The 20,978-nt window shown below is 42.2% G+C and overlaps 4 protein-coding genes across 7 annotated transcripts in view; all 4 read left to right on the top strand.

The window, feature by feature from the left end:
- LOC118406366 (zinc finger and SCAN domain-containing protein 12-like) overlaps positions 1 to 3,817 on the top strand; it is a 32,760-nt gene extending 28,943 nt beyond the window's left edge. Inside the window, exons 1-2 of one of the 2 annotated variants that reach the window (XM_035806335.1) lie at positions 65 to 188; positions 1,830 to 3,817. In XM_035806335.1, coding sequence (XP_035662228.1) covers positions 1,831 to 3,570 — 1,740 coding nt within the window. In that variant the 5' untranslated portion in view covers positions 65 to 188; position 1,830 and the 3' untranslated portion in view covers positions 3,571 to 3,817. Of the gene's footprint in view, positions 1 to 64; positions 189 to 1,829 lie in introns of those variants that run through there. The other variant, XM_035806336.1, reaches the window with a different exon arrangement.
- Positions 3,818 to 5,736: 1,919 nt separating this feature from the next.
- On the top strand, positions 5,737 to 8,176 carry LOC118406371 (zinc finger protein 813-like). The gene is made up of 2 exons (XM_035806340.1): positions 5,737 to 6,037; positions 6,602 to 8,176. The coding sequence occupies exon 2, from the start codon at positions 6,603 to 6,605 to the stop codon at positions 8,070 to 8,072; it is 1,470 nt and encodes a 489-aa protein (XP_035662233.1). The 5' UTR covers positions 5,737 to 6,037; position 6,602; the 3' UTR covers positions 8,073 to 8,176.
- A 4,124-nt stretch (positions 8,177 to 12,300) lies between these two features.
- On the top strand, positions 12,301 to 16,651 carry LOC118406374 (histone-lysine N-methyltransferase PRDM9-like). The gene is made up of 2 exons (XM_035806347.1): positions 12,301 to 12,857; positions 14,760 to 16,651. The coding sequence occupies exons 1-2, from the start codon at positions 12,838 to 12,840 to the stop codon at positions 16,129 to 16,131; spliced, it is 1,392 nt and encodes a 463-aa protein (XP_035662240.1). The 5' UTR covers positions 12,301 to 12,837; the 3' UTR covers positions 16,132 to 16,651.
- Positions 16,652 to 17,838: 1,187 nt separating this feature from the next.
- Positions 17,839 to 20,978, top strand: part of LOC118406372 (RE1-silencing transcription factor-like) — a 14,764-nt gene continuing 11,624 nt past the window's right edge. The window contains exons 1-3 of one of the 3 annotated variants that reach the window (XM_035806345.1): positions 17,845 to 17,943; positions 18,420 to 18,577; positions 18,690 to 20,908. In XM_035806345.1, the coding sequence (XP_035662238.1) occupies positions 18,691 to 20,091 (1,401 nt within the window). In that variant the 5' untranslated portion in view covers positions 17,845 to 17,943; positions 18,420 to 18,577; position 18,690 and the 3' untranslated portion in view covers positions 20,092 to 20,908. Of the gene's footprint in view, positions 17,944 to 18,419; positions 18,578 to 18,689; positions 20,909 to 20,978 lie in introns of those variants that run through there. The other 2 variants (XM_035806344.1, XM_035806343.1) reach the window with 2 other exon arrangements.

Here is a 20,978-nt window from a genome sequence, read left to right as displayed (position 1 = left end):
CTGGATTCCAGGCTAGTGCTATGGTACTAGTGGTTGGGTAATCAGTGACCCTGACCATTATTGACCTTTGACCTAAAAATCATTTTCGTGTCAGGCAGTGTTTTGCTCGAACGTCAAGATTCAAGACGTCTTTCAAAGGAAGAAATACCTTTATCCGCCTTTCCGTATACTGTGTGGGCCTAAAGCAGGTAGGAGAATGAATTCTGTGTAATTAGGAGTTTGGTAAAGGCTTCAAAATGCAGTATTCTTTGGAATAGCTGAAAAAAAAAGGTAAGTCTGTACGCTATCGGGGGGAGGGTCGCCCAAATACAAAACAACAGAACGCGAAGTTTTCGCAACGGTTCCTAGTGAAAAAAGCTCCCTTTATGTAATATGTTTCCTAGAATGGATTCGCAATATTTTTTTAGACGTATGACTTAAGATTATTGCCGAAAGATGATATAAGTTCCAGGGCAGATTTTGGTTGCATTCTATCAGATCCATTATACGCATACTCAGTATTTCGATATATAACGTTAAATCAGTTAGGTCCATGAATTATACTCTGCAGCGTCTGGTAAACGTCGAATTTAAACCTTTTTAGTGGAAGAATAGATCTAATAGACCAATGTATTTTACTCCCTTTCTTGAGTATGAGGTTAATAAAGACTTCAAAATGCAGTATTCTTTGAAATAGCTCGAAAAAAGGTTGTCTGTGCGCTAATTATCAGGGGTGGGAGGGGCACCCAAATACAGAACAACAGAACACGAAAGTTTCGCAGTTCCTCGTGAGAAAAGCTTCCTTTGCTTTTTGTTTAATCTTTTTCCAAGAATGGCTTCTTTTTTCAGATGCATGACTTAAGATTATTGCAATAAGTTCCAGGGGAGATTTTGGTTACATTCTATCAGATCCATTATACAAATATTACGATATATCAATCAGTTATGTCCATGTATTACAAGGCAGCGTCTGGTAAACGTCAAATTCAGACCTATTTAGTAGAAGAATAGATCTAATAGATCAATGTATTTTACTCTTAAGATTATTGCATAAAGTTCCAGGGGAGATTTTGGTTACATTCTATCAAATCCATTATACAAATATTACTATATATCAATCAGTTATGTCCATGTATTACAAGGCAGCGTCTGGTAAACGTCGAATTCAGACCTATTTAGTAGAAGAATAGATCTAATAGATCAATGTATTTTACTCTTAAGATTATTGCATAAAGTTCCAGGGGAGATTTTGGTTACATTCTATCAGATCCATTATACAAATATTACGATATATCAATCAGTTATGTCCATGTATTACAAGGCAGCGTCTGGTAAACGTCGAATTCAGACCTATTTAGTAGAAGAATAGATCAATGTATTTTACTCACCTCTCTTGAGCATGAAATTGATGAAGACTTCAAAATGCAATATTCTTTGGAATAGCTCGAAAAAGGTTGTCTGTACGCTAATTACCTGGGGTGGGTTGGGAGGTTTACCCAAATACAGAATAGCAGAACACGACGTTTTCGCAGTTCCCCGTTAGAAAACTCCATTCAAGTAATCTTTTTCCAAAATGGCTTCGTTATTTTTTTCAGACGTATTACTTGGGATTATTGCCGTAAGATAAGTATCATTCCAGGAGAGATTTTGTTTACATTCTATCAGATTATTGTATAAATATTACGATGATATAAATCAGTTGGGGTCTTTGTATTACACAGCAGCGTCATGTATACGTCGAATTTTTAGTAGAAGAATAGCATCGTCCAGTCGATCAAGGTACTTTACTTCTGTTCCTTCAGTATGACGCACATCTAACTTGAATTTCTTATGTCAATATTGTCCTTCAGCATGTCCAGACAACAGGAGATCATCTGTGGCCTCTCGCACGAGGTGACCATAGCAGTCCTCCCCAGACTGGACATGGGGGAGTTGATGTTTGAACTCAACAGAAGGATACAGAACTTGGACAAAGAGAACAGGATCAAGGACAGGCTGGTCAGTATCCTTAGGGACGTGATGTTGGAGGAATACCGTCAGTTGGAAAGTATGTCTGAAGTACGTTCTCCAGACGAAACAACCATACCCGTGCAAGACCAGGAGACAGCTACCATACAAGAGAACGTTTTGACTGCATACGCAGAAACAACATCATCAGAGACTTCAAGTCCTGACGCCTCACAACAGAGTTCTGGACTGGACATTGTGATCAAGAAGGAAAGCGATACAAGCAGTAACTTGTTCGTGTATACAAAGGAGCCCGAGTTTGATACAGAGCAGATACAGCTGACTGTTCCACAACAGGATCAACTTTGTGACATACCTAGTCCAGGTTCACCAACGATTCCTCCATGCGATACCCCTCTAATACAAATGAAGAACATAACAGACTCTCGCATTAGAGAGGAAGAATTTGCTATGACGACTGAGAATGAAGAAGCTAGAGCCTGCCATGATGAGCTTAACATCGGTTCTCCTACATCCATTGCGCAGGTGAAGGATACACTTATTTCAATGAACACCTCTTACTCAGAGACGCCCGTGGAAATCAATACACCTGACGAGGAAGCACCTTCGCCAGTGGAACGCTATGTGTCCGAGGATGGCCAGATCTTGCAAATCTCTCAACCTTCCATCCCGGATCAAAACTATACTGATGACGGAGAGACTAGTTTCATAAACGGCGAACATGAGCAAAGTGAAAAAGAAAGTAGTGAGGAAACACCTTTGGCTTCTTGTCCACCGACTCCAGACATTGAATGTGAGAACAAGACGTCCCTTCTTATTGATAATGACCCACAAATTGATTACAAATTCAAAACATCTTTAGCACAGAGTTCCTCCAAGCATATGAAAAGTTATAAAGATGAAAAGCCTTTCATGTGTGGCGAATGTGGTTATAGGGCACGTCATAAGTACCGGCTTGTTGAACACATGAGAAAACACACTGGCGAGAAACCGTTCAAGTGTGATCAATGCAACTACAATGCGTCTTATAAAACCTTGCTAGTCAAACATATGAAAAGCCACACGGACGCAGAACCTTACAGCTGTGACATTTGTGAGTATCAGACCTACATAAAGTCAAATGTGGAGAGACATATGATGTGTCACTCGGCTGTGAAACCCTACAAATGTGAGGAATGTGACTTCAGAGCAGTTGGCAAATCTTATCTTGTTAAACACAGGAGGCGTCGTCACACCGGTGAGAAACCCTACAGTTGTCAAGAGTGTGACTACAAGGCAAGTGAAAATGACACCCTTCTCAGGCATATGAGAAAGAAACACATGTCATATAAACAAGAGTTATCATATCATATGAAAAAACATACAGACGCAGAACCTTACAGCTGTGAAATCTGTGACTACAAGGCCTACATAAAGGCAAACTTTGAGACACATATGATGCGCCACGCTGGCGTGAAACCCTACAAATGTGAGGAATGTGACTACGGCACAGCTCATAAGAGCGATCTTATTAAACACAGGAGGCGTCACACCGGCGAGAGACCCTATGGTTGCCAAGAGTGTGACTACAAGGCACGTGATAAGGGCACACTCCTCAGGCATGTGAGAAGGAAACACGTGTGAAGCTACTGTCAGTTAATTACCAACCAGAAATAACACAATAGATATCTATCGTAGAGACTCCTTTTTACGTTTTAGATCTAATTAGATACCTAGAAACCAAATATAAAACTTGATAAATGTTTCTGTAGCAAACATTTATCTGTTAGCTTATAACCTTTGCCAGAATGGCTAAGGTTATGTTTTGGGCTTGTGAGTCTGTCTGTGTGTGTGTGTGTTAACAGCATAACTCAAAAACCCTTGGATGGATCCCGATAATATTTGGTAGGTGGGTAGGGGTCGGGAAAACGAAGGTCAAGTTCGATAATGGGCCCCCTAACGGCTTGCTAAGGTACTGCAGCAGAAGCTCAATTTTTGATATCTCGTGTTCTGGACATGCTGTGGTTATCATTTTTAAGTGGTAGATAGCTCTTGGGGCAGAGAGTAAGTGCTGTAAGTTTGGACCCCCTAGCGGCGTGTTTGGAACTGCAGTCGCCGATTCCCTTTCAAACTTTGGACGAGAATAACTCGAGAACGTGTTGATGGATCGTCATGATTTTTGGTATGTAGATAGCCCAAGGAACAATGTACATAATGGAATACTAATTATGCAAATTAGCAACTAATTTGCATAATTAATGAGGAAAGTTTATAAATCCACTGTATTTTATGATAGGACTTTCAAACTTGTCACATATGTAGATGAGAAAGAGAGAAATATCAATGCATATTAATTATGCATCTGACGGCCACATTTGCATATTTAATGAGAAAATATGAATGTGTTGACGGATCGTCATGATTTTCGGTATGTAGATAGCCACAGAGAAGACTTACATGATGGAATTCTAATTATGCAAATCGACAGCTAATTTGCATAATTAATGAGGAAAGTTTGTAAATACACTGCATTCCTTTATGAACTTTCAAACTTGTCACATTTGTAGCTGAGAAAGAAAGAAATATCAACACATATTAATTATGCAGATGATGATCTCATTTGCATAATTAATGGCAAAATATGAACGTGTTGACGGATCGTCATGATTTTTGGTATGTAGATAGCCTAAGTAAAAACTTATATAATGAGATACTTGTTATGAAAATTAATGACTAGGTGGCAGAGAGCAAGAGGTGTATGTTTGGGTCCGCTAACGTCTTTTCTTGAACTACAGGAGCCGGTTCAGTTTACTACTTTCAAAGAGAATAAGTCAAGAAGGGTTGAAAGGAACATATCATGATTTTTGGTATGCTGATAGCTTATAAGTGATGCTTGATATAATTTAATATCATTATGTAAATAGGGATCTAATTTGTATAAGCAATGGGGAAATGTTATGAACCAACTCCAGGCATATGAAATAAAATGTAATGAGTAGCACATTTATGTCTACAGACATCATTCTAAATAACAAACCTGGTTTATTTGGCAAAGGTATGTTCTTGTTTATTTATTCATTTATCTCTTTTACCTGTTTCTGTTTCCTTTAGCCTGAGTTTACCAGCGCAGTGACCTTGCACTGCTGTAAGGTGCTGCCTTGACAAATGCTAATTTGACAATTTCTCATGATTCAAACGTTCGTAGTTGCTGGGCTACAGTATTTTGATAGCTTGTATTCTAATTCCAATGATTTACTACAAATTTTCGTCTGTGTATATACTTACAGAAAGGTAAAGCATGCAAAACATGTAAACAATAAAATTGAAGGAGAATCACTCTTTACTTCTGGATACTTGAAAAATTTTAATAGACGTTTCGAAAGGCATCCACCTTCCTTCCTCAGTGAAATGAAAATGAAGTTGTACAATTTCTCGGAACAAGGAATAATTCTTATGTTCTATACAATACTTTACACGGCATGTATTCTGGTATTCATTTCTAATAATGCTATATACATTGTGTCTTTTTGGTTTTATATACTTAAGTTGAAGATTTCTACCTACTCCTGTGTGAATATCTTATGAAGAATCAAGCTATATCAAACGTGTTTCTATCATGTAAAAGTTGTTCTATCTAAGACAGTCCGGGTATAGAGCAGCATGTGTATGTCATTGTGTTGACATCCACAGTATAAGATCGCTTTCTAGAACTCCTTTCTTCTTGAACGTTGAAGCGAAATACTGAGAGTCTTACGCTTCCCGATAAATGCTTGTTGATTAGCTATATATATAGCTGCAATATTGTCGTACTCGTTCATATTTGTAGGATGCTGCTTCCAGAATTTGTTCGGCAAAACCTGTAATATACGCGTGTCAGTACCGTCGAACTTGTTTTTGAGTCCCTTCATTCTGTTATCAATATCTTTTCCGTGACCGATGTCTACCTTGATAGCATTATCAGTTGGGTAATCAGTAGGCATAACCCTTGATGACCTTTGACCTGCGCACCATTTCTGAACGGGGCCATTTTGTTCGAGGTGCAAGGCGAATTGACTTCAAAGAGAGAAATTCTTTTACCCATCTTCCCTCATACGGCGTGGGTATAAACCAGGTAGGAAGTTGAACCTTATCACGCTTTACTCTAGACTTAAAAATTCAGTACCGGTACCTTTTGGAATAGATCGCGTAAATGAAGTCTGTTTATGGGAGTTGATCGATGTGGGGAGGGGGGCAAGCAAATCGAAACAGAACTCAGTTTTGTTCCTCGCGCAGAGCTCATTTTACGTAAACTATTTCGGAGAATAACTTTGTAATTTTTAGACGCATAGAAAATGTTTATGTTAGATCAAGGAGCTTTTATATCAGATGGAGGGAGTACGAATTACCCGCCCGCTGTGTGCCTTTGTTTCGCCCCGCTAATAAAAAAGCTCCTGATATAAAATGCTCCTTGGTTAGATGTACTATTCCTGACTTGATGATTTGTTTACATACTGTAAAAATCATTATATTTCGATTAATATAAACCAGTTGAGGTACATGTATGTGTGTACGGCGCATTTGACCTTTAAACAGAAGAATAGCATTGTAAATTCCGTCAAGGTATTTGGCTTCAATCCTTTCAGAAAATAATGACCATTTCATAACGCGTATTTCTTATATCAATGTTTTCCTTCAGCATGTCCATACAGCAGGCATTCATCTGTGGCCTCTCGCGCGTGGTGACTATAGCAGTCCTCCCTAGACTGAACATGGAGGAGCTGATGTTTGAATTCAACAGAAGGATTCAAGACCTAGACAGAAAGAACAGCATCAAGGACAGGCTGGTCAGTATCCTAAGGGACGTGATGTTGGAGGAATATCGTCTTTTGGAAAGGAAGCCAGGTTTCAGTTCTCCAGACGAAACGACCATACTCGTCCAAGACCAGGAGACAGCCACCATGCAAGAGAACGCTATGACTGCAGAGACTTCAAGCCCTGATGCTTCACAGCAAATTTCTGGACTGGACATGGTGATAAGGAAGGAAAGCGATAACGTTACAGACAGTGAAATGCTCATGCATACAAAGGAGCTCGAGCTGGAGTTAGACCAAATACAACTGTCTGTTTCCGAACAATATGAACCTTGCGGAACTCCAGGTTCACCAACACTTCCTTCAGAAACCCTCCTGGCACAAATGAATACCACAGCAGACTCTTACAGTGGAGAAAAAGACGTTGTCATGCCGATTGAGGATGATACAGTTGGACCTTTTCATGACGAGCTCAACATCAACACTCCTACCTGCAGTACGCAGGTGCTGCGTACACATAATCGGCTAAATACGTCTTGGACAGAGGAAACACTCCTCGCTTCTTGTCATCTGTCTCCAGACCACGGTGACATACATATTAAAAGTGAATGCCATGTGTCCGAGGATGATCAAATTGGGCGGATATCTCAATCTTCAAACCCGGATCAAACTGAAAACTATGCTGATGACAGAGCTAGAGAGACTGGTTTCATCAACAGCGGACATGAACATAAGCATTGTAGACAAGATAGTAGTGAGGAAACACCTTTTCCTCCTTGCGGCCCGACTCCAGACAAGGATTTTGAGAACATCTCGTCACTCCTTCCTGCAAGTGACTCACAAATAGATCCTAAGTGCTACGTGTGTGACGTGTGTGGATTTAAAACATCAACGGCACACAGGCTCTCCCAGCATAGGAAACGTCACAAAGAAGAAAAGCCTTTCATGTGCGGGGAATGTGGTTACAGGGCTTGTCATAAGTACCGGCTTGTCCGACACATGAGAACACACACTGACGAGAAACCGTTCAAATGTAATCACTGCAACTACAAGACGTCACATAAAAGATATCTAGTCGAGCATATGAAAACACACTCGGACGCAAAACCTTACAGATGTGAAATCTGTGACTACCAGACCTACAAGAAGTCACACTTTGAGAAACACATGATGTGCCACGCTGGTGTGAAACCCTACAAATGTGAGGAATGTGACTACAGAACAGCTTACAATCCTGACCTTACTAGACACAGGAGGCGTCACACCGGTGAGAGACCATACAGTTGTCAAGAGTGTGACTACAAAGCAAAGGAAAAAGGAAAACTCAATCGTCATATGAGATTCAAACACCCTTGAGACTGTCATAAGTCAAAACAAGCGGAAATAACGTCAGACTGGGTCCATTTGCAAGGAAATCTACGTGATTGCTTTTGGAAAATGTCGACATTTAAAGCAAAAAATTACGACAGCCAAAAAAGCGTTCTTAGAAGTATCGTTGGTTTGTTAATACTGTGTTTACCGCACCAAAATATGCGTGATCTCAAGGCACGTCAGACATGGAATCAACAGAATGTTCAACAGAAACCGTGCAGGGGCACACATTGTTATTATGTACAGCGTGACCGGCCCTGACTTATGAAAGGTTTACACAGTGCGCCAGATTTCGGACAGAGATCTAATTTGTGGTACAGTGATTGCAGCATCAGGGCAGCACATAAAGCCAGTTAGGTTAGAAAATGAGGAAACATACTGTGGAGAGATTGTTCGTGATCCAGAACAAACTATAGCCTGATTTAATCGCGCTTCTCAGGCCCGTCGTACAGGCTACAAGCTCCGGATAGCGGAGTTTCCGTTACACAGACTAAACAAACTACTACGAAGCCAAGAAAACGCCTGACACTTGCATGAAATGTAATTGGAATCAGTTTGGTCAGTAACTGATGTGGATACATGAGAGCACCAAATCATTTAAATAAGCTTTGCTATGGTGGTAAACTATATGTCGCAATGTGCCAAACTGCCAGTATGATGAGACATAAGTCATACAGGATCTCTTTTGTCAATCCATCACTAGAATACACACTCCATTATGGAAGCCTTTCTATTTGCATGCCAAATATCTTTAATATGCACCCACGGATCGAGGTATGCTGCCAAGAAATACAACCACCAGCTCACAAACAAATGGCAACGGAAACGCAACTGTGAAGGCAATGAGCTTCGAATCAGATCATTTCTTATGATTAAGAAAGCCCGAAAGTCTGCTTCGAAAGTCCGGAGTGTCTTGATGATTCTGTCTTCTTCGCATCTATCGTAAGTCTTTTAAAGCTGGGTCTGGGCAGTTTAAACATCTTTAGTGGACGAACGAAGGGTAGCCCGCCGTGCAATCGACACTTGAATGTCATCTACTGGATCAGGGTCACGTGGTGGAAGCCTCTTGCTGCCTACTTTGTTACAGATTTCTACAAAAGAAGAGTAGGATTTCTGCTGATCTGGTAGAGTAGCATATGTTTGGGCAATATCACCATCAATAGTGCTTGCAAGCTCCTGGTCTTCTCTTAAAGCTCGCCAATACAACTTAGTGCGTGACGTGGTTTTGGGCCTACGGACACTAAGACGGACCTTGGTGGAGACCATTCTGTGATCCGAGCCAATGGGATTGGAGGAGTTGAAAGCTTGGCAGTCCTTAATGTTGTTCCTCCACCGCTTTCTGAAGAGGCAGAAGTCAATCTGGGCTAGGTCGCTATTTGGAGATCTCCATGTCCACAGCCTATTCTTTGGTTTTTGGAATGAGATGTTGCCCACAATGAGGTTGTTTTGATTTACAAAGTCTAATAGGTAGCCTCCATTACGATTTGGTGTTTGATGGAACGAAAATTTGCCATTTATCCTGGCGTTAAAATCCCCACCAACAAGTAACATGGCATGGAGGGGTGTGGACTGAACACAAGAATTCAGGGTAGAGTAAAACTCTTCCACCTCGCACTCCGTCCTGTCACTGTGTGGGGAGTGGCAGGACACCAGAATAGTTTTTGGGTTGCCCCTGATAATCATTACTACTATGCGATCTGATATCTTCTCAACAGATGCAACTAGAGGTAGCAGGGAAGAACACACAGCAATACCAACTCCGCCAATCGTCGCGTTTGCCGCGTTCTTTAGTGCTGATGCAGTGAAGTGTGTATTGGTGCCAAGATCATGGGCAATGATGTCCGGATCTTCTCTCTTGTGCATGACACGATGCTCTTGAATGCACACAGCTAAAACCTTGACATCTGGCATGAGCTTGTTAAGTTCAGCTTTAGGAGACTTATGAGCAAGAGTTCTACAGTTCAATGTTGACATAATGAACGTGTTGTTGGGTGTCGAAAGACCGTTCTTTGGTCGAGTATCCGAACTTGAACTCTCAATGTTAGCAGTAGAAGTCTTATCGTTGCCTGGCCTATAGGGGGGCAGGTTGGTCATGAGGCAAACGTGCCTGTCTTTGGCTTTAACAGCCGTGCTGTGTAGGAACTTCATAGTGTTTTCAAGTGGCTGTAGTACTTAAACTATAGTGTGGTGACTCGCCGCGTCTATCACACCGCAGTAGCTCACTGACTGAGCTAGGGGACCCTGGCCGAAGACCGAATTAGAGGTACAGTAGTAGTTCCAGCTCCGGATCCTCCGCCGACACTGCACAATACACCTCGCTGCGACCCGAGGTTTCGCCTGTGACCCTAGGTTGGGCAGCTCCTTTCACTTTGCCTTGCTGAAGGGCAATCCGTGGTTTGAGGTTCGAGGTCACTCACAGAGAATCAAAGAACTGAGTAAAATGCTTGTTAACACAAAATATAAAGATTGAAATCACTGCAGACTGAGATGGCAGTGAGGTGGGGGGGGGGGGGTATGATTGTAAACAAAATGACAGAGATAACAGGCTATCTAGTGAACAAACATAAAAATGAACTTAGGAGAACTTTAAACCCTATCTAAGCATTACAATAGTAATGTTCGGGGCTGTCAGGATCCTCCCCAATTGAGGATTGAAATAGATCCAAATCCTCATTGCTGGGAGCTATCCAGAAATAGCCATCTTGGAAATCGTGACCTCACAACCACGGACTTTCGAAGCAAGCTTAGCCCCAGAGCATCTAAGAGCATGGAAGCTAGTGCACGAGCTGTCTGGCAAAAGATCTGGTGTGATCTTCATCCAGGGAGAAGACAGACTCAACGCCTGGAAAAATCGCTTCTCCAAGCTCCTTAATAATGACGTCCCTCAGTCCAGCTCCACTGGAGTTTCGATCACCCCAGTGTTTGATACTAACTACAACATTAGCTGTGATCCCTTCACTCAGGGTGAAGTTGACTTAGCTCTGAAACAAATGAAAGCCGGAAAAGCCCCGGGTCTGGATGGGCTGCCGTTGGAATTGTGGCGACTTCCCAAGACTAGGCAGTTCCTTACCAAGTTTTGCAACCAAACTCTCTCTGGAAACAGACCTGATGAGTGGGGATTGTCGGGTATAGTTCCAGTCCCAAAGAAGGGTAACCTTACCCTGCCCGACAACTGTAGGGGCATATCCCTCACCCAGATAGTTGCAAAAGTGTACAACCGACTTCTGCTCAACAGAATTAGGCCAGTCGTTGACAAGCTCCTACGCCCCAACCAGAACGGCTTTCGTCCGTCACGATCAACGTCAGCCCAAATCCTGGCTCTACGCCGAATTGTCGAGGAGGTACAGAACCATCAAAAAGAGGCAGTGCTCGTTTTCATCGACTTCAAAAAGGCGTTTGATTCGATTAACCGTATCACAATGTTCAAGATCCTTGCGGCTTATGGTGTGCCCGCGCCTATAGTCGACGCCATCAGGGTAATGTACGCCGACACCATCGCTACAGTCCTCACCCCTGAAGGTGAAACTGACACCTTCAACATCAATACTGGTGTCCTGCAGGGTGAGCCCCTGGCTCCATTTCTCTTCATCGTTGCATTGGATTATGCACTGTGCAAGGCTGTCAATACCAACGACGGCCTTACTCTGAGGAGAAGACAGAGCTCCCGACACCCAGCAGTTGTTTTGCCAGACTTAGACTTTGCGGACGATATCTGCCTGCTTGAAGACACAATCCGTGCCGCGCAAGACTTTCTGCACCGTGTAGAGTCTGCAACCCAGGAGATTGGTCTAATCCTAAATGCGTCTAAGACCATGGTCATGCACATCAACCCTCCTGTTGACCCCCAGGTCTTAAAAGCAAGAGATGGAACTGTTATAGAGCAAGTCAGCGACTTCAAGTATCTTGGCAGCTTCTCCAATACAGCCTACGATGTCAGTCACCGAATCGGGCTAGCATGGGGAGCATCCCACTCCCTCAGAAAGGTGTGGAAGGCTCCAATTCAAAATGCCACCAAGATCAAAGTCTTCAGATCAAGTGTTGACTCCATTCTGCTCTACGGTTCAGATTCATGGTCCTTAACCAAAACGTTTGCAAGAAACTTGACGGGAACTATACCCGGCTCCTTCGTGCCACATTGAATGTTGACTGGAAGAGTCATACCACCAACACACAACTCTACAATGGCCTGCCACAGATTACCAGAGTCATCCGCGACCGACGCCTGGCCCTTGCCGGTCATGTAATGCGCCACGACGAGATGGCCGGAAGGGTTCTGCTCTGGCGGCCTGACGACAAGAGAAGACGTGGCCGACCATCCCTGACTCTTAAGAGGGTGATTGAGGAGGATGTTGGCCTCCAAGACGGAGACCTCCTGTCTGTCATGCGGGACAGAGCAGCCTGGAGGAACTTTATTGTGTCACCGGAAGGATGACCTGAACTGAACTGAATTGAACTGAAGAAAGCCCATACAATTCAAAAAGAAAGAAATATCGGCACCGGTATGAAAGCATTCTGCATTCTGAATACGTAGATATAGTAGGTGAAAATGTAGAACTCCAATACTGTGTCAGCTCTATATACTGATACTATTCGGGTAATCGGTGCTTCTGACCCTGAATTACCTTTGGCCCAGATTCATGTCTATTTTCTGTCAGCCATTTTTGTGCGAAATGGTACCGTTACCTTCTTAACTCACAAACTGGGCTTGCAGGGCATCTAAAGAAGAAACAATTACCCCACGTCCCGACTGATGTTTTGGCTAGAAAGCAGGTAGGGTATAAACGTAGTTGCTTACGCAGATTGGTTTGGGCAATTTCGAAGACGTAAATGTGGGGAGGGGGTGTTCCACTGCAGTTTTGTTTCCGACTCACTCCATGCAGCAGTCTTTTCTTTATTAGTTGTGCAAGGTAAGATTATCACTGACATGTTTTTTTTTAAATACAACGATTATATTTTCAAGTGTTTTTGTGTCAATTTGGGAATCATGAACACTGTTGGCAAAATAATAACGGAAACTAGAAAGGCATTACATTTTCGAAGAAAATGCAGGGTGTTTGCGAAGGGAAAAGAAAGGAAAATCGCAAGGAAAGAAACAGCTAGAAGGCAAAATTTTCGCGAAAATCCAGCAAGTCTTTCCCGTGGCCTTTTGTCAAACTACTCACTCACAATAGTATAGACCATTAGTAGCCTGACTAAAATCGCGCTCCTAGCGGCCGGCCCTATAGTATTGCCTCGGGGAGAGGTACTCTCCAAGCAGAGGTTAGGCTCCGGCTGTTTTTAAACGTTTTTTAGTCGTTCTTATCGGGCTTTCTATTTTGTCATTTTTTTGCTGTGTCCGGCCTAACCCCATTTAGGCCTGGGTCACATTTCTAAGCCGGGGCCCGGCCGGGATGTTTTAAAAATTGTATACCAAGAAAAATACACAAAGTATGCCCTTGAATCTCATTTTGTGTATTTTGATGTCTTTTCTATTATTTGCTTTGCTCCCGATAGCTGCCCGGCCGGGCCCCTTTTTTTAAATGTGACCTTAGCCTAACCCCAGCCAGCGAGAGATTGTGTAAACACAGGCTAATAGTCACCATTAGGTGCCCCTATATTACTGCTGTGTACCTAGGCTGAAATTCAGGATGAGGTTCAGGTCGACGTCCGGATTCGAGTCCAGAAATTCAGGTTCAGGTCCGGTAGCCTCCAAATTCGGCGGGCGACAGACATCGTCGATAGAGTATTTGAGTCGGTGTGGTCCGAGGCGCTGGCGGCCCCCCTCCCCACACTGACCGTCCGACCGGAACGCCTCGCACGTTAGGACGTCTTTTGAGTGCCAGTAAGAAAATTGAAAAAGGCGTGTAAAACGTAATGCCCTGTTCACAAGATGAAAACATTTTCCCTTCGCGGACTCGGACCCGGGTCGAACCAGTAGCCATGGCTTACGATCTCGTTCATTCCAACAGCGTGAAAATGCCGAATGCAAAAAGTCTGAAATGCGGGTTTTGATGTTGTGGTCACAGGGCAAAGTTATTCTTATATGAAATGGATGTTTAAAAAGGAAAAAAATACAACTTGGCGCACTAGCAAATTATAGGTATATAAATGTATTGCGCAGGTTGAACACGTTCGTTCACAATTTGCAAGATTCCAAGGTCCAATTTCTGAAGATAATGTTTTTTGTGTGAAAATTTATCAATCTCGTTCATTCCATGGCGGGCAACTTCTTCCTTGAGCGCCTGTTTGGTCGAACGCATGGCCGATTTACTGCCGCATGACGTCCCAGTCCTAGTTTTTTCGCTGCTATAAACAAACTCGATGCCGAGTGCCATTTTGTGTCCTGTGCGTTGATAGGTTCACCTCTGACGTACCCCCGAGAAAGTCCGACTTTCGGCCAATCAAAAAGCTGGAAACGCTGAGTACATGTTACAGCTTCCATTTTTTCTGAGTTTTGATTGGATCCGGTTGGAATATGCAAATGTCTGCACGAAAACAATATGTTTAGCTTCGCAAGCATAATTATGATATTGATTGTTTGATACCAACAAGGGAATGGAATTGTTCTGCTTTCATATATATTTTGTAATAGATTCCTTCTGATCTAGAATTTCCCGACAATAGCAGAAGAAAATCATGGTGAATGTGCATCCTAATGTATGGTTACATTTTTTGACATGTCCTGTCCTTCAGCATGTCCATACAACGGGAGTTCATCTGTGGCCTCTCGCACGAGGTGACCATAGCAGTCCTCCCCAGACTGAACATGGAGGAGCTGATGTTTGAACTCAACAGAAGGATCCAAAACCTGGACAATGAGAACAGCATCAAGGACAGGTTGGTCAGTATCCTTAGGGACGTGATGTTGGAGGAATACAGTCTGTTGGAAAGGAAGTCAGAAGTCAATTCTCCAGACGAAACGAACATACCTGTGCAAAATCAGGAGACAGCTACCATGCAAGGGAACGTTCTGACTGCGTGCGCTGAAACAAAGGTATCACATACTGCAAGTCATGAAGCCTCACAGCAGAGTTCTGGGCTGGACATTGCGATAAAGAAGGAAAACAATGTAAGCAGTGAAGTGCTCGTGCATACAAAGGAACTTGAACTTGATACCGACAATGTACATCTAACAGTTACACAACAAGATCAAATTTGCAACATGCCCAGTCCAGTCTCACCAACAATCTTTGCATGCAATACCATTCCGATACACATGGATAACACAGCAGATTCCCGCATTAAAGAGGAAGACTTTGATATGATGACTGAGGATGAATCAGGGGGACCTTGTCATGACGAATTTACTTTTGACACTAATGCATCCAGTACGCAGGTATTTCATGTACTGGATACACTTAATCCAATGAATACTTCTTGTACAGAGAACACTGTGGAAAGCGATACACACAGACCCAGCAAGGAAACAGCCTTGACTTCTTGTCAACTGCATCCCGACGACGGTGACGTAAATATAAGAATGGAATGCCATCTGTTACAGGATGAACAAATCGTGAAGATTTCTCAACCTTCAAAATCTGATCAAACTGAAAACTATACTAATGACAGAGCTAGAGAAACTGGTTTCATCAACAGCGGACATGTACATGAGCATAGTAGAAAAGACAGTAGTGAGGAAATACCTTTGGCTCGTTGTGAACCGACTCCAGACCAGGATTCTGAGAACATCTCGTCTCATCTTCCTGACAATGACTCACGACTAGATGCCAAAGGCTACGTGTGTGACGTTTACGGATTCAACACAACACCTCCACGCTATATTTATGAGCATAAGAAACGTCACAAAGGAGAAAAACCTTTCATGTGCGGCGAATGTGATTACAGGGCATACCACAATTGTCGGCTTGTCGAACACATGAGAAAACATACCGGTGAGAAACCGTTTAAATGTAAGGAGTGTTCCTACAGCACAGCTTATAAGGGCGATCTTGTTAAACACCTGAGGTATCACACAAGTGAAAGACCCTACAGTTGTCAAGAGTGTGATTACAAGACAAAAGATAGGTCCAACCTCGCCAAGCATATCAGAAACAAACACCAGTGAAACTACTGTCAGTTACCAACCAGAAATAGAACATCAACATCATAGAAATTCTAGGTATAAACTATATGTTTCTTATTCATTTATCCATCTACTTTATTGATAGCAAGACACCAGATTCAAAATACATAACCATTTCTTGTATTATTATTTATTTATCTATGTGTTTATCTCACCTACATGTATTTATCTTTCTACGTTAACGTTGATGATGATTTAAAACCCAGCTGATAAGATACTCAAGAAACATAATGTCACCAACCAAAGGTAGTGGATGCTATCTGAAACGTCTGATGGTTTCCAAAATCATATAATATAATATAATCCAGTTGCTTGAGTAACTGCTTTTGGGCATATTTATCTTTTCGGTTATTTCTGTGTTATCCAGAATCGACCTGCGCAGTGACTTCGCACTGCTTAACAGTAATTTACTAATTAGAGATTTGCTCAGGATGAGTTACGCATACCTACTCCCGACAAAGATTGTACATGTTTCAAGATCTGATCATTTATACATTTCAGTGACTACAACGTAGTACACAGTTTGAATTCTTATATAAAATATCTACTGTAAATGCATTTAAGTTCGTGGGGATTTAATTTCGCGGTAGCGGGAAAATGGACTTTTCGCGGTGGTTTTAATTTCGCGGTAGCACCCTGCACTGTAGTCTCTTATTGTTATGGAAAAATGTTCGCGGTGGTTTTAAATTCGCGGTAAAGCGGCGGCCGCGAAAACCGCGAACATTTATCCACCGCGAACATTTCTGCATTTACAGTACTTTACAGAAAGGTATGCAAAACAGTGTGGACAATACTTTAGACCGCATGTATTGTAATATTCATTTTCAGTCATACAACGTGCTCTGTGCCTCAGTGTCTCTATACTTAACACCATCAATAAAACGTAACATTTATCACAGCCCCCAACGCCAAGACAACATACAGCTGTCTTGTCAGTCTAGTACTGATCCATGTGACTTGCGCTCTAATGTTTAAGGCACTCGCACTCTGTTACCGCCAAAATGACCCATTCGGGAACTCCAAACCCTCGCAAACTGCGATTTCATGCTCGGTAGCTGTAGATGCATTTTCATATTTCTACTAACAAACAAATTTTCGCTTACTATTGCCTGCTATCATTATAGATCACACAAACATGATGCATTATGACATCAGTTGGGTAATCAGTGAGCATGACCTTTGATAACCTTTGACCTTTGCACTATATCCGTGTCAGCCGCTTCGTTCGAACTCAAGGTAGCAGAACACAGTTTTCGGCCTATGGGGATTTCTATAGTTAAGGGCCCCAAGGTGACTAGCTTCGACGCAATGAAAAATATAGTAAGGTGCACTTTTGGAATACCAAAATCGGATATGTTTGAGTTGAAGGTACAAGCCACAATATATTAAAAAACAAAAAAATACTGTCGGCGTATCGTCTTCTCACGCCCTCTTTGAAATGCCCCTCTGCGGAGGTCACAGAACTGCAGCCGACTCACGCTAGAAGGGCAGTCGCGTAATGGGGCGCATTTATACACAAAATAGAAAACTTTCACAATCCAAACCATGCAGTCTCAGAGTCGACACCTTCCGTGACCACGTAGCACAGGTTATATCTGGCTGCCCCTCAAATAAGGCTTTTTACCTCTCCTTCAACAAGTTTATCCGTACTATTTTATGTACCCGCGTCATACACCCCGGGGTTCGCCCACTAATACTGTGTTCTGCTACCTTGAACTCAAGGACGTCGAGTCTTGGGACAAAAGAAGAAATCCTTTTAACCACCTTTCCTCATATGGTGTGGGTATAAACCAGGTAGAAAGATGAACCTTATCAAGCTGTTCTAGGCTGAGCTTGTCAAAAATTCAGTACGTTTTAAAATAGCTTGCATAAATGAAGTCTGTTATGGGATGGGAGTTGATCGATGTGGGGAGGGGGGCATGCAAATGCAAAACAGAAGTCGCAGTTTTAAACCAGTTTTGCTCCTCGCGTAAAGCTTATTTTATATATAATGCTTTTCTAAGAATAACTTCGTCCTTTTCAAACGTATTAATTAAGGTTTTTGCTGTTAGATTTGCAGGTTTCATTTTGTTAAACGTACTATCAGAATAGTTATATTTCGATAGTATAACTTCATCAGATCAGTTGAGGTACCTGTTATGTATTCGTTGAATTTGAACTCTTTAACGAGGATTTTAGCAGAATTCCATATTCCTTTTCGACAAGGTTTTTAACTTCCGTTATTTGAATAGAATTTCCATTTTATAACACGTATTTTATGTGTCCTTTAGCATGCTTAGACAACAAGAGTTCATCTGTGGCCTTGGTAGGACTGTCTGGACTCCCTGATCGATGAACCGCTCCTTCTTCTTCTTCTTCCCGTGATGTCCAGCTGCCGAGTCGTCGGCAATCAACTACTCATTTACTCTGTGATCAGCTGACTGTGGTGGTTGGTTTAGGGGGACTGTGAAGAATACATTCGTCCATAATTTTTGTTTCCCTGTCCTGATTTTAATGTTCATTTCATATAACGTATTTCTTTTGTCCTTTGTGTCCTTTAGCATGTCCAGAAAACAAGAATTCATCTGTGGCCTCTCGCACAAGGTGACCATAGCAGTCCTCCCCAGACTGAACATTGAGGAGCTGTTTTTTGAACTCAACAGACGAAAAGTCGAAAAGGAGAAAAGCATCAAGGACAGGCTGGTCAGTATCCTTAGGGATGTGATGTTGGAGGAATACCGTCAGTGGGATAGGAGGTCACAAGTCAGTTCTCCAGGCGAAACCACCATATTTAGGCAAAATCATGAGACAGCTACCATGCAAGAGAACGTTCCGATTAACTACACTGAAACACTGTTACCAAAGACTATAAGTCCTGATGCCTCACAGCATAGTTCTGGACCGGATAATGTTTTAAAAAAGGAAAATGATACAAGCAATGAAATGCTCATGCATACAAATTTGAAGGAGCTCCACGTTGATGCCGACCAAGCACATCTGACCGTTCCACAACAAGATCAACTTTGTATCATGCCTAGTCCAAGTTCACCAACACTTCCTCCATGCGATGCCCCTCTGATACAATCAAATAACACAGCAGACTCTCGCATTAAAGAAGAAGACTTTGCTATGACGACTGAGGGTGAAGTAGGTAAACCTTGTCATGATGAATATAACATTGACACTTCTAAATTTAGTACGCAGAAACTGAATACTCTTAATTCAATGAATACCTCTTACTCGGAGACACCTTTGGAAAGCAATACACCCGTTGAGGAAGCACCTTCGGCGCGTTGTTATCTGCCTCCAGACAACGGTGACGTACCTTTGGAAAACGGATGCCACATGTTTGAAGATGACCAAATCAAGCAAACGTCTCAAGCTTCAAACCATGATGCAACTGAAGACTATACTGATGACAGAGAGACTGCGGACAGCGGACTTGAGCATAGTGGGGAAGAAAGTAATGAGCAAAGTAGCGAGGAAAAACCTTTCGCACACAGTTTCTCCAAGAATATATATAGGCGACGCCACAAAGAAGAAATGCCTTTTATGTGTGGCGAATGTGGTTACAGGGCATCTAGTAAGCACCGGCTTGTCGGACACATGAGAACACACACTGGCGAGAAACCATTCAAGTGTAATCAATGCAACTACAAGACGTCATTCAAAGGTAACCTAGTCCAGCATATAAAAAGGCACACAGACGCAGAACCTTACAGATGTGAACTTTGTGACTACCAAGCCTACCAAAAGTTTCTAATTGATAGACACGTAATGTGCCACTCTGGTGTGAAACCCTACAAATGTGAGGAATGTGACTACAAGACAGCTCAAAAGGGCAATCTTACCAGACACAAGAGGCAGCACACCGGTGAGAGACCCTACAGTTGTCAAAGGTGTGACTACAAGGCAGGAGATAGGTCCAACCTCGCCAAGCATATAAAAAATAAACACCATTGAAACCAGTCTCGGGTACCAAACAGAAATAGACTGTAAAGGATATTCAAGGTATAATCTATATTTCATTCATCTTCTATTTGATACCTAGAAACCAGATTTAAGATATGTAAATATTTCTTGTTTCAAGTATTCTTCTATACGTTTATCCCATTTACATGCATTTATCTTTCTACGTTGATGAACGTTAAACATCCAGGCAAAGGACATGTCACATGCAAATACAGGCAGTGTCACTAACGAAAGATGGTAGATGCTGTATGAAACATCTCACCGTTTCCAAAACCAAACCAAGTTGCTTGAGTAACTGCTATTGGGCATATTTAACTTTTGGGTTATTTCTGTTACCAGGGTAGTCATGCGCAGTGACTTCGCACTGCTTTACAACGGTGCGACTATTTAGACAATCTCTCATGATTTAAGTGTACCTGTTACTGACAAAGTTTGTTGCAATAATTGTAAGTTATTCCTTGAGTTAGACTTAAAAAAGTTTGTGTAAGTGTATGGACATACATATTAAAGGTTAAGGTACGCAAAACAATATGAACAATACTTTACACCGCATGTATTTTGGTATTTATGTCGAATTCATGTTACGTACTCTGCGCCTGTATGTCCTTGACCTTGTCATACCAGCAGCCTCCAACATCATGGTAACATGCAGCTGTCTTATCAGTCGAACAATGGTCCATGTTGGTAAATATGCATAAATCAACATAATGTTCTCCTGACTCAGTTTGTGTTTGCTATCAATATAGTAGAAGGGATGCTTGAAGCGAGAGTTAGTCAGGCTTAGAATTGCAAATAAATGAGGTTCCGAGGAAAAACTACTGGTGTTATCCGTTCTTCTGGTTGCTGTATTAGTACAGCCAGTTGGTACTAGGGGTGGG

Source organism: Branchiostoma floridae, chromosome 19, assembly GCF_000003815.2.
Source record: "Branchiostoma floridae strain S238N-H82 chromosome 19, Bfl_VNyyK, whole genome shotgun sequence".
Classification (NCBI taxonomy): Eukaryota; Metazoa; Chordata; class Leptocardii; order Amphioxiformes; family Branchiostomatidae; genus Branchiostoma; species Branchiostoma floridae.
The sequence above is the reverse complement of the archived record's forward strand: the minus strand, read 5'-3'. Positions and strand labels throughout refer to the sequence as shown.